Consider the following 12,327-nt stretch of genomic DNA (forward strand, 5'->3'; position numbering starts at 1 on the left):
TATGTCTCTGAAAACCTTTATTATTTATTTATAAATACTTTTTGGGAATTAAGTTTCTAAAAGGGCCTCTGAAGTAGTGATTTTTGTTCACGAGTTTGATAAAATACGAAATTGACTTAACTTGTGATTGAGAATTAGAAAATCTAATCAAAGCTGCAAATTTTCATGCCAAAAGCATATAATGAATTAGAGTCAATCTTAATTGGTTGTCAAACCCCAAAATTTGACTAAAAATCAACTTAATATTTCTCAAGACTTTTAATTTGACAATTCTCTTGAGGTTTTAATACGCTTGGCAGGATAAGAGAAATCTTGAACAAACCATCCATCCATCCATCGCTAAGGAGGCCGAATTTTTCAATCAAGTTTTCAGTTTAAACAAAATTTTATAATATTTTCAAATTTTAAATTCAAACTCTTAACTGGATAGGGCCATAAATTGAATGAACGGCAACTTTTATTTAATCAATTAATTAAGATCAACTCACAAAGTTGCAAGTGCTTTTCTCACTCTGCGCAATTTTTATTTTATTTGCTTTCGGGGAATAAAGTGTTTTGTGCACAAGAGATTTGTTTCTAGCGTTGTTTATGCGCTCGGCAGAAGAATAAAGGGTGTTTTGTGTTGCTCGGGGTTGTAAAAGTGACACCTGTTTTTTCATTATTATCACCACCGGGCGTGCACGGTGCGCCATGAATTATTGCGCTCGACTCGAAGCCGCCATAAATTTCGCGTGCCGCGTTAATAATTGCACACGCCCTATGCGTACTCGCGAGCAACTTTTTCCACGCTTTTTAGTTGAGCAACCGAAGAGGGCCTCGCGTAGCTAATTCTGAAATATTTACGGTTTGCGTCACCAGCCCGTGAAAGCTTTTGCGGAGAGTGGCGGCTTTTCGGATTCCATTAACTTGCCGAACAGTATAGTTGTTGATGCCCTGTTGTTGTTCTCGCCATTACTATTAGCCGAGATGGGAAAAGGGAATCTGGGAATTACCAAAAGCTCCGAAAAGGAGGAAAAAGTGAAATAAAACTCCAACAAATAACTGATGAATCCACCGACTCTTTCCTAAATTGAAAAAGTTTTATATTATTTTGAAAAAGGGCTGTTTTTATTATAATTTGCAATAAAAAAAATGTTATATTTTTTAAATGAGGAAAATTGAAGGCTGATCGGTTATCAAAATAAATGCTTCTTTAGTCTAAGAAAAAAAAGTTATAGAAGTTTATTTTATGTATTTTATTTAAAATACCTTTTACTCTAAAGGATTTAACTTACAATCATAAGATTTTATTAAATTTATTTTATATTAAAACAATATATTTATTATAATATAAAAATATTTTATGAATTTATTAACTAATAATGCTTAGAAAGCCTTATAAAATTTCGGATGAATTCTTCAGTGCTTTTTGGCAATTTTTTTATATCAATTTAAAACAAACCCCCATTTTTATATTTTAAGCCGTATACTTACAGGTCTTGTATTAAAGCCTCACATGAGAGATGAGAGCTAGGAAATTTTGGGTCATAAGTCATAATTTCATAATTAAGTAATAATTTCATTAAACATTTAAATTTAAAAAAGGTTTTTTTGCAGCTCTAGGGATACAAATTATTTAAGTGACGATCAATTAAAATAATTCACGGTCAACAACTCTTCAAACTCATGTAATTTTTACTGAATTACATTCACTATATTAATATTTTTATGTTCTTATAAATTTATGTTGAAATTAAAATTAGACAAGCAATCAAAAACCCTTTGAAGGGATAAAAAAATTGAGAATAAAATATTCTGCTTTACTGTGAAACAATTATTTTTTAACTGCTAAAAAGAACACTCTGAGGATAAGGAAAAATCAAATAAAACATTATGAATCAAAGCACTCGATCATTGATTTTCCAAATGGAAAAATTTAAAAAAAAAAAGCATATAACGTGTAATTATTATAAAAATTTCTATGGAGAAAATATTAATGCAATAAATTAAATACAATTTTCTGAGAATCCTCCGCCAAAAATCTTTTTATCATCGGTTTTTGAACTGTATTGCATATATTCTTGATATTGAACCCTTTAAACCCAAGAAGGGTGTATTTCTGTGCCCATTTCTCAATTTGAATCCCGCCCTTATTGCCCCGGCTGCATCTCTTTATCAAAATAAACCTCACCCGAGCCTCCCACGGGTCTTCATAAAACTGGCGGCCTCGATTGTGATTTATTATTGTTGTGCGCGGGCCGCCCTTTTGTAAAAAAAAAACGCAGATAAAGGGTTGTAAAAGACGAGGTCGATTTTTCCCTCCGACAACGGGATTATATCTGACGAGGAGCGCCCGAGAGATGAAGTCGCTGGCATTCGGTGAGCTGCGAAATTTGTGCATTATTCATGCGTGATTCGCGCCAACTCGGCGGATTTATTTATTTATTTTCGGACGGGTGAATTTGTTTGTTGGATATTTTGCAGCGACGGAAGGGTTCGGGGTCGAGAAGGGCAGCACAGCCGAGGAGGCCGGCGGTGAGAAAAGTGTCATTCAGGCGTGCACCTCTGCCACCTGGCTCAAGCAGGCACTCAAGCTCTGCGTTCTCGTCGCCTGCATGACTGCTGTCATTTTTCAGGTGCCAAAAAACATAAAAGTTTTTTATTAAAAAAAAAAAATTATTAACGAGACAAAATTATGTTGGAAGTTTTAGGAGTAAATCTTTAATTTTAAAAGGAATCTTTCATTAAATTATTTAATTTCCATGCGTGCAGGCCGAGGATAAAATATTGTTATAGTTCAATTTTTGTTTCAATTATCATATTAATTGATAAGAATTAAAATATTAATAACAAAATTAGAATTTTAATTAAAAAAAAATGCAAGTCTTGTCATTTACAAGAAAAAGTATTTTTTTTTCAATTCATTTTCATATATTTTTTTTCTTTTACTTAATTCCAAAGGGAGTTATAAGAAACGATTATTGATATAATATTAATTTTCATTCTGCTCAATTCCAAAAATCCAAATTATTATTAATGTTTTATGCAAATTTATTTATTTATGTAAAGAAGATTAGTTCAACTGAAATATAAATCAGGGCAATATTCTTTTTAATTAAAAGTTAAAATCAACCTCAGGAACTTTTTTATATAATTTTTCAAGCTCTCCGAATGCATATTGAAACTGAGCTACCCGCCGTTGTCCACAAGGACGGAACTAAAGATCAACTCAACCCTGAGCTACCCGGCGCTGACGATTTGTCGCAATCCGCCCTACAAAGCCAACGTGCTCAAGGTGAAAAGACGCGAGTAAAATTTCCATTTTCTCCGATTTCACCCTCGGATATTTCGCAGGACTACGGTTTGGCCAGCGAGATTACGCACACGTCCGAGTGGGCCAAATTTCCATTCAACGAGACCACGCTGGCGGAATTCTGGCAGAAAGCCACTTATTCCGAGTCGGAGAACTTTGTCATCTACGGCCTCGGCTCCTCTCCTAGTCGTAAGAAATCCGCTTTTTTAGAGAATCGTTCGAATGTAAAATTCTTGCTGTCGCAGACGTGGAGATGAAAAGCACGTTTTACTTTGAGAACGGGCTGTGTCACTCTTTGATTCCGATCATCTCCACAAAGGAGGTGGGCAGTTCATCAGGCTGGTCCATCGTTCTGAAGCACGCCGTAACCACCAAACCGGACCCTCGAACTCCGTGGAAGGTTTTCGTACACCAAGTCAACGACGCGTTTACCGGTAATTAAATAGAAACAGAAAATTTCCCAAAATTGCAGGTGAAATTATAAAAATTCAGAAGTCAACTCGAATGAAAAACTAACTCCAAATTAATTTTTTCTTTCCTTTAGATTAATTTAAAAGAGAAATATTTGATATTTCTTTTAAAAAAATGTTTGCCTTTTCGGTAATGATTTTTTTAATCCCAACGCTGTTCCTGCTGCATAATTCTTGAAAATTTTGTTTACTTTGTAAACCTTATGTGATTTGGCCTGATGATGCATGAGCACGTGAGCCGACATACTATGGATAGCGCCTGCAGATATACAAATTAGACAACCTGCTTGACGAGAGCGAAACTTTCATTAGAAAATAGATTCCATAATGTGCGTTTTCATTTATATGTAAATTAACTGAAGTTCGATAAAATCTCTTTTAAAATTGTATAGATTTAAAACACACCCTCAATGATTTCAAAATTTATAAAAAAAAAATAGAATAAAAATAATTATATTGAAAAAATTAACATGTATTATACGAAAATCTAATCTGTATCAAATTTGTTTGAAACTTTAATTTTCTTGAAAGAAATGAACATTATTTCCTAACCTTTACGCATTTCAGAAAACACCTTGCAAAATTTTGGCTCTCAAGAACTGATCATTTTGCCAATCGGCGAGCAGTTGAACGTAAAACTAACCGTGCAGCAACTAGAGCGAAAGGACCACCCGAAATCTGAATGCAACCCCGACTGGCAGTACAGCGCGACAAACGTGAGTCTAAATTAGATATAAACGCGGCGGGTTTTGTGTAAACAAGCAGTCCACGTTTGTAATTAATTTGACGGGTTTTGTTTGCAATGCAAATTGGGGTGTTCCAGTGCGTGGAAAGGTGTCGGTGGCAGGAAATTGCAGACAAGGCGGGCTGCTCGGTGCCTTGGATGCCGGGCGTCGGCTATCCCGAGTGCAACAACTACACGGCCATGCGAACTGTAATGGTCGAGTACCGCAAAAACACGGTCAGCGAGCAGTGCTCTGAGCAATGTGGCAAGCCGTGCCACATCACCCAATATTCTGCTTTTCTGGTAAGCAATTATTAATTTAAAAAAAAAAGATAATAATACAGTCAATCTAAATTCAAATTAAAATAAAACGGTAAAGATTTTAACATTAAAAAAAATTTCTGCCATTAAGATTTTTTTTTCAAATTTGGAAGTGTTTTATTAAAAATTAATATAAACCTATATCATGAAAAAAGTTTTTGTTCTTCGCATTACTTAAACATAACTAAAGTTAAACAAATTTTAAAATTTCTGTAAATTGTTTATGTATTGTTAAATCCGGTTAAATCTTAGGTGAATCGAGAGACGATAGCGACAAGTTCAGCACCGCGTTACTACAGCCAAATGTATGTTTTCCACACCTCAAAAATGATCACTTCGGTGAAAGAGCACGCCGACTACGATTTATCACGGTTTGTGGCCGACGCGGGCGGGTCTCTCGGGTTCCTGCTCGGCGTGTCGGTGCTCAGTTTGCTGAGCATGCTGGGAAAAGTGCTGCAGATTTTCACCTGCTGCGCCAAAAAAAGCACCGACGGCGGCAGCGTCAGCACCAGTCGCAGCAGCTCCATAAACAGCGCCGTCAACATCATCAAGCGTTGAAACCTTCTTTATGACCCAAAGTTATGCTACATAGGCACTTTCCACAATCGTTTAATTAAAACAAGGAAATTGCTACAAAAAGTATATGTTTTATTGTGTCTGCTTAAACTATAAGGTAATAAACAAATTTTCCAAACAATTCATGCAATAAAAATTACAGAGTTTGGTTTCCTGGCCCGAATAAATAGTGTGCACGCGATAAGGAATTAATTAACAAAATTCAATACATAATTCAACAATATAGGCTGTCTCGTTGGTTGGCGTTTACATTTTTGCCTTGAGGTGTCCCATCAACTTCTCTAGCTTCATGGCCTTTTGAAGGTTGCCCGAAATTTTGAGCTTGCCAGTCATGAAAGCACTTGCGGGCTTCAGTTTGCCTGAAAATTGATGAAAAAATTTATTTCACTTGGAATTTACAATGAATTCAATATTACTAATAAGATCGATAAAAAAGATTTTATTATGTGTTGGTGTTAAATTTTGAAATCCCCCCTGTAATAATATAGTAAATGTTTGAAATTTTTGTAGAAAAAAAATCGGAGAGAACTTATAAGTTATATTCCATGATTCTTTAGTAAATAGTAAATAGAAGAGTTGAACTTATTAAGTGATTAAGTGTCAATGTTTCATGAACCAAATTAAATTATTAACTATCTATATACGTAAGCTTATATGAATTATATCAAAATTAAATTATAAATTTTTTTATCAAAAGTGGATTAAGTTGGTATTAGTGGAAATTAACATTAATTTATGTTTTAACAAAATTAATGAATGTAAGCAAAATTTAATAAGTTTACACTAAACTTAAAATATTAAACTGAAACTATTATTGAGATGCATGTATTAAATTGAGTTTTTTATAAATTAAAATTTAATTAATTAAAATGTATGTCAAGCAAATTTATTTCTTAATTTAAAGAAATTTGTGCTTATGTGGACCTAAAACTCACGGGGACTAGCCGAGACCCACCGAGTCTCCGAGACAATTGTCTCAATAAACTTTTTTTCCATACCTGCGAACATATCGGCAAAGTGTCTGCTGTCCATGCTCAGGGTAGCATCAGCAGCGCTGGGTGCGTCACCCTTGCCAGTGCTGCCCTTTCCAGTCTTAAGATCCAAAAACCACTTTCCTTCCTCCGAACCTAGGTTTAAAAAAATATTATTTCTTTTGTACTTTATTGGATATTTAATTTAATATACCGGACACGTTGAACTGATAAATGGCCTGGATTTTTCCGACCAGCTCCTCACTAAGATTGGCCTCAATGGACTTGAAGACTTTGGCAACGCCTCCGGTAGCACCACCATCAGATTTCTCCTTCTTGATGTGTTCCTTAATGATCTTTTCCGGAGCAACGTCCAGGAAGAAATCAGGCATCAAATTATCCTTTTGGCCTAAAAATAATTTTGATTCAATATTCTAAAGAAGAGATTTTTTTAACATACTCGGATCAACAGCATAGGAGTCGAAATCCTTGATGCCAGCAGCGGCCAAAACCTCGTCGTCAATGGTGAAATTTCCAGTGAAGGAACCACTGTCTTTGGTGAGGATGAGGTAGGCAGCGTCAGCCATGATGTCGGGTTTGCGAGACATGGCAGCCGCCTCACTTTGTCCTCCAGCAAGCATCTCCATGGCAGCAGTCAAAATAGCTACAAAAAAAGGAATTTTTAAAAATAATCATAAAAAAAAACTAGAAAAAAACATTTGTTTTAGATCCTAAAATTATAATTTTTTTTAAATTTTATTCTTATTTTCTCACGAGTGATAAAAAAAATCTATTAATTTTCAAGAATATATTATAAAACTATAAATGAATACAAAACATTTCATAAAAAAGGACAAGCATATATTGCATGTTGAATGTCAATTTCTTTTTTGAAGCTATCGAGATTTAAAATATAATGCTATAGAAATCAGTGATTTTTACTACACACTTCCATTATGCTATTGAACTTATTGAACTACTGAATTTTATCTGAAATCAAGGAGGAGCCCTAAAAGATTGAATTCCAAGTAGTTTTAATTAATTAACAATGAATGTTTTGCCAAAACTGCTTTTGTTCAATAACCAAGTTTTATCAAATTTTCAGTAAAATAGAGTAAACTGACCAGTTCTGGGCCACAGAGCATTGACGGCCACCTTTTTGTCCCTGAACTCCTCGGCCATTCCGAGCACACACATGGACATTCCGTATTTGGCCATGGTGTAGGCGACGTGGTCTTTGAACCAGTGCGGCGCCATGTTCAGCGGCGGACTCAGGTTCAGAATGTGGGCGTTCTTGCTCTTGAGCAGGTGCGGCAGACACAACTTTGAACTAAAAGTTTTGTTTTTTAAAATTTCATCTTTCAAATATTAGAGGTTTTTACACAAGGAATGTGCCTCGGGTGTTGACGCTGTGCATCAGATCGTAACGCTTCATGTCTGTATGAAGGGTTGGCGTCAGGGAAATGGCGCTGGCGTTGTTGATTAGGATGTCGATGCCTCCGAAGGCCTTGACGGCGTCCTCCACAGCCGAAGCGACCGACTTTTCGTCTCTGACGTCCACAACGCATGGAAGGGCTTTGCCTCCAGCGGCCTCAACTGGAATAATTTTAAAATTGGTTAAAAAAAATTGAAAAAACTTTATAAATTTTAGGGTCAAATTTTGAAAATTCCTAATCTTATTCTTTTAAATTGAAAAATCTTAATTATTTCGTACTCTCTTTGGCAGCAGAGTAAATTGTGCCGGGCAGTTTGGGATGTGGGTCAGCGGTCTTGGCCGCCACAACGATGTTGGCCCCATCTTTGGCCGCCTTCAGGGCGATCGCCTTTCCGATTCCGCGACTCGCGCCTGTGATGAACAGCGTTTGTCCGGCGAGTTTCCTACAATAAAACAGAAATCTGAATAAAATTTCCTACTTAAAAAATAAGACATAGGAAAACGCACCCAGTGTTGCTGATCATTTTGGCTCTAGTGCACCTTGCTCCCCGCACTGGGCTATCGGCTAACTCTAATTAGGCACCGATTGGGCAAAATATTATCTTATCTGCAAGTCACACTTGTCGCGGACTTGGGTATAAATTAAACCAGAGTACTAAAGGTCAGACTGCCACGCTAACGCATTCCATTGTTTACTATTCCCATATGATCCGGCTCCATTCATCGGCGGTGCCGCACACGCGCACATCCGGCTTGAGCCTCCGTGGTACGCGTCGAGCAGGTTGCATAACGCACAGGCAAGAAATAGAATTGGCTGCTATGATGCCCCTAGGAAATTATAAAACTGATGCATTTGTCAGATGGTACAAATTCATTTGGAGATTTGATTTATTTTCGCAAAAAAAAATCAATAATTAATTTTACTCTCAGCATCCGGTCAAAATTAAATGCGACTCGCTCAGTTTAATTGAAGGCTTCTTATTGTTGAATAAATCTATAAAGTTCTTGACTGGATGAATGTAGCCTTAAATATTAAAAGCTTTGAAAGCTAATAAAAAATAAAAATATGCCATGCTTCCATATTATTTGTTATTTTAGTTTTTATTTTCAATTATTTTAAAATCGTAAAAAAATGTATTTTTGAGTTTCCATATGTAATCTTTTTAAAAATTGAGTAAAATTATTAAATATTTAACAAAAGGGACTAAAAAAATAAAAGAACCCTAGAGCGATGCATGTTATTAATTAAATCTGTTTCCTATTAACGAGTATGGTGTTTAATTTAAAAGAAACTAATTTAAATATTTTATATCAATTATCAAGAAAATATAATTATAAAATTTAGTTCAATCAATGAAATACTAATGAAAAACATTTTTATTCAATAATTTTAAACTTATTTACTGAAAAATTTGGCTAACTTTTCAGGAGGAACGTCAAGGAAGCCATCAGGCATCAGTTTGTCTTTGTACTCTGTAAAAATTAATTCATTTAAATTTTTCCCATTTTCAAATTTAATTTCCTTACTGGGATCGACCGCGTAGTGGTCAAAATCTGTAACACCTTCTGACCTCAAGAGATCTTCGTCTACCGTAAAATTTCCTGTAAAAGTACTGCTGTCCTTGGTCAAAATGATGTGCGCAGCATCGGACATGATTTCCGGCTTTCTCGAAACTTTAGCTGCCATGTCTCCGGCCAACAATTCCATCGCCGCTGTCCAAACAGCTTTACCAAGGAGCTTAATTTTATATATAAAAAAAAAATAATTTCAATTCTACCAGTTTTGGGCCAAAGAGCGTTTGCTGCCAATTTCTTTGACCGAAACTCCTCGGCCATGCCTAGAACGCACATGGACATTCCATACTTGGCCATCGTGTATGCCAGATGTCCTTTGAACCAGTGAGGTGCCATGTTTAAGGGCGGACTGATGTTCAAAATGTGTGGATTCTTTGCTTTCAGAAGGTGTGGAAGGCAAAGTTTTGAGCTATAGTTTAGTAAAATAATAATAAAAGTAAAAATTTGATAATAAAATTAAATTTACACTAGGTAAGTTCCTCTGGTATTAATTCCGTGCATCAAATCAAATCTTTTCATGTCAGTATGCGAAGTAGGAGTCAGAGAAATTGCACTGGCATTGTTGACCAAAATGTCGATGCCCCCGAATAGTCGGACTGTGTCCTCGACAGCTTTGGCCACCGTTTGTTCCTCTCTGATGTCCACAACACAGGGAAGGGCCTTTCCACCGGCATCCTCAACTGAAAAAAGTTAAATAAAAATCATTTAATTTAAAATTATATTTCTTTTAGAAAAAATTATGCAACCTTCTTTGGCAGCTGTGTATATAGTGCCGGGTAATTTCGGATGTGGTTCGGTCGTTTTGGCTGCGATCACAACGTTTGCTCCATCACGGGCTGCCCTCAACGCAATTGCTTTACCAATTCCCCGGCTCGAGCCGGTAATGAAAAGTGTTTTTCCGCGGAGACTTCAACGATGAAAAAAAAATGAAACATAATTCCTTTAATTTAAATTAATTTTAACTTACGAACTCATCTGACACAAAAACAAGGCGACCGGTAATGTGTAGTTCAACAAGATGATAAGACTATAAGAAACATATAATTTCAGATAAAAATATAGAAGAGTTAATCTTCAACACGTACCTTCCTATGCTCTTCTGCTAGACGGCCATTGATTAAAATTAAATGAGCATACAAACAAAAGAGCTGAGTGTTCAAAGGTCTTAATGTATTTTAAGTACGTCAGCTGGACACTCAAAGAGTGTCACAATTTCATGCTTCTCCTTTATATAGTCCCCTTTAAATAACTCCATTGGTGAGATGCTGCGGTTGCCATGGAGATTGTCGGTGAGAAGATCATTGAGTTAAAAATAAATAAAAATAATAAAAAGCGCAAGTCGTACGCTTAAATAATAAAATTTAATTTATATAATTTACTTTAACTCAATTTTGTGATTTATGGTTTTATCCAGTCATTTCTTTCAACTCAGAATTAATTAGAGATTGAAAAATCACAAATATTGTGTTCGCAGCAGAAATATTCTGAAATTGAAATTTCAAGAGCCTAGAAATTTCCTTTTTTTAAACTGAAAATACGGTCGACACGCTATTTTTAAAATTTAAAAGGTAAAAAAATTACAGTTACGTTGGCTTAAAAGCATTGCAGGGTAAACGACAATTTTTTTTTTTAAATTTATAAAAACTGGTTTCAACCGCTCATAAAATTGCAAAAGATTTGTGGGCAGTATAAAAATTAATATACATATTAAAAGGTAAAAATTTGTATTAAATTTTTTTATTGATCTAAAAAAGTGTTAAAATTTTTGTCTCATTTTTTCATCCAGTATCAGTCCAGTATTAAAAAAGATTTTCTCATCAAACGTCATTCTTAGTCCTGTAATAATTAATTTTCAGTTTTTAACTTTTAATCATTTTCTATTTCGTTCTCGCTCTTGCAATAAAAATCCAAGTTCAACTTTGAGCTATACTGTATAATTTTTATTCATTTTCATTCCGCCTGATATTAAATGTAGAGAATTATGCATTTAAAACAAAAAGTGCTTACAATTCTCAGTAAATTTATCAAATAATGTTGTGTTTTTTAAAGAAATTAAAACCCCCAATATAATTAGATTACTCTAAAGCGCCTTTGGAATAATTTAAACGCAGCACGCAGAGGAGAAGCGACTCGCCGGTTGCATACGCATCAGGGGCATTAGTTTAAAAATATCGTGTGAGCCACGAGGATGATTTATACAAGGACCCATCCATCCGTCGTTTCACTTTCTGCTTCTGAATAGTGATTATGGTGTTGAGCGATGGCCTTGTTAGTATGAAATTCCGGCGGGGAATAAATTTTCCGCAAAATTTTATACATGAATTTATATTTATCTTTTATTCGTAAAAGGTCGGAGATGGATCGACGTGTCTTTCAACAAAAGATCGATCTCCACACTCTCGCTTCTGATTTGAAAGAGACCTGAGAGTGCTGTAAAATAAATCCCTTTTTGTCCCGACGCTGGTCAGCCAGCGGTCAAAATAGCGAGGGTGGCTGCACGGACAATGAAAATACGCCTCGCTATAGTTCAGGTGGGCCTCAACACACTCCACTCGATCGCCCTTTCAAGAGCACTTCAACAAATTTGCTTTTATATTTTCAACTCGGCGTAAACACACAAGGCGTGATTTACAACTCTTTTCATTTCATTTCGGAACGAGTTGGCTGAAAATCAAACGAATTTACAAGAGCAGATTGTATCGCAAGTTCAAGTTAATTATTTTATTTGCACGTCTCTCTTTCGCTCACACACGTGTAGAGACGAGGCAAGTGGGGAAAAATAAAGGTGTGAGAGCAATGAGGAGTCTCAGAAGACGGAAGAGAACTCGCTTCGTAGTTAGTGGGTCAGGGAGTGAATAACCTGCCCCCCTCTTTCGCCTTCGAGCAACCAACTCTGGTGTGCATCATGCACGCCTCGAGCTGACAATGAGCTTTGGTTTGCGGAAATAAAATTGCAACTTTGT

At 35.7% G+C, this 12,327-nt stretch overlaps 3 protein-coding genes across 3 annotated transcripts; 1 reads left to right on the forward strand and 2 right to left on the reverse strand.

Moving 5' to 3' along the window:
- The first annotated feature begins 2,324 nt into the window (after positions 1-2,324).
- On the forward strand, positions 2,325-5,748 carry LOC132192738 (acid-sensing ion channel 2-like). Its single transcript, XM_059612834.1, has 8 exons — positions 2,325-2,358; positions 2,464-2,615; positions 3,143-3,274; positions 3,334-3,481; positions 3,538-3,726; positions 4,330-4,478; positions 4,586-4,789; positions 5,060-5,748. The coding sequence occupies exons 1-8, from the start codon at positions 2,340-2,342 to the stop codon at positions 5,363-5,365; spliced, it is 1,299 nt and encodes a 432-aa protein (XP_059468817.1). The 5' UTR covers positions 2,325-2,339; the 3' UTR covers positions 5,366-5,748.
- Positions 5,435-8,503, reverse strand: LOC132192739 (hydroxysteroid dehydrogenase-like protein 2). Its single transcript, XM_059612835.1, has 8 exons — positions 8,297-8,503; positions 8,069-8,232; positions 7,737-7,950; positions 7,479-7,684; positions 6,815-7,018; positions 6,569-6,763; positions 6,382-6,510; positions 5,435-5,742 (listed from the first exon to the last, which is right to left on the reverse strand). Exons 1-8 carry the CDS (start codon positions 8,311-8,313, stop codon positions 5,630-5,632), a joined length of 1,242 nt encoding a protein of 413 aa, XP_059468818.1. The 5' UTR covers positions 8,314-8,503; the 3' UTR covers positions 5,435-5,629.
- Positions 8,504-9,148: 645 nt separating this feature from the next.
- On the reverse strand, positions 9,149-10,587 carry LOC132192464 (hydroxysteroid dehydrogenase-like protein 2). Its single transcript, XM_059612440.1, has 7 exons — positions 10,450-10,587; positions 10,332-10,391; positions 10,111-10,271; positions 9,831-10,044; positions 9,568-9,773; positions 9,317-9,514; positions 9,149-9,262 (listed from the first exon to the last, which is right to left on the reverse strand). The coding sequence occupies exons 2-7, from the start codon at positions 10,337-10,339 to the stop codon at positions 9,186-9,188; spliced, it is 864 nt and encodes a 287-aa protein (XP_059468423.1). The 5' UTR covers positions 10,340-10,391; positions 10,450-10,587; the 3' UTR covers positions 9,149-9,185.
- Positions 10,588-12,327: the final 1,740 nt, after the last annotated feature.

Source organism: Neocloeon triangulifer, unplaced genomic scaffold (genome assembly GCF_031216515.1).
Source record: "Neocloeon triangulifer isolate White Clay Creek 2 clone unplaced genomic scaffold, ASM3121651v1 ptg000003l, whole genome shotgun sequence".
In the NCBI taxonomy this organism is placed as follows: domain Eukaryota; kingdom Metazoa; phylum Arthropoda; class Insecta; order Ephemeroptera; family Baetidae; genus Neocloeon; species Neocloeon triangulifer.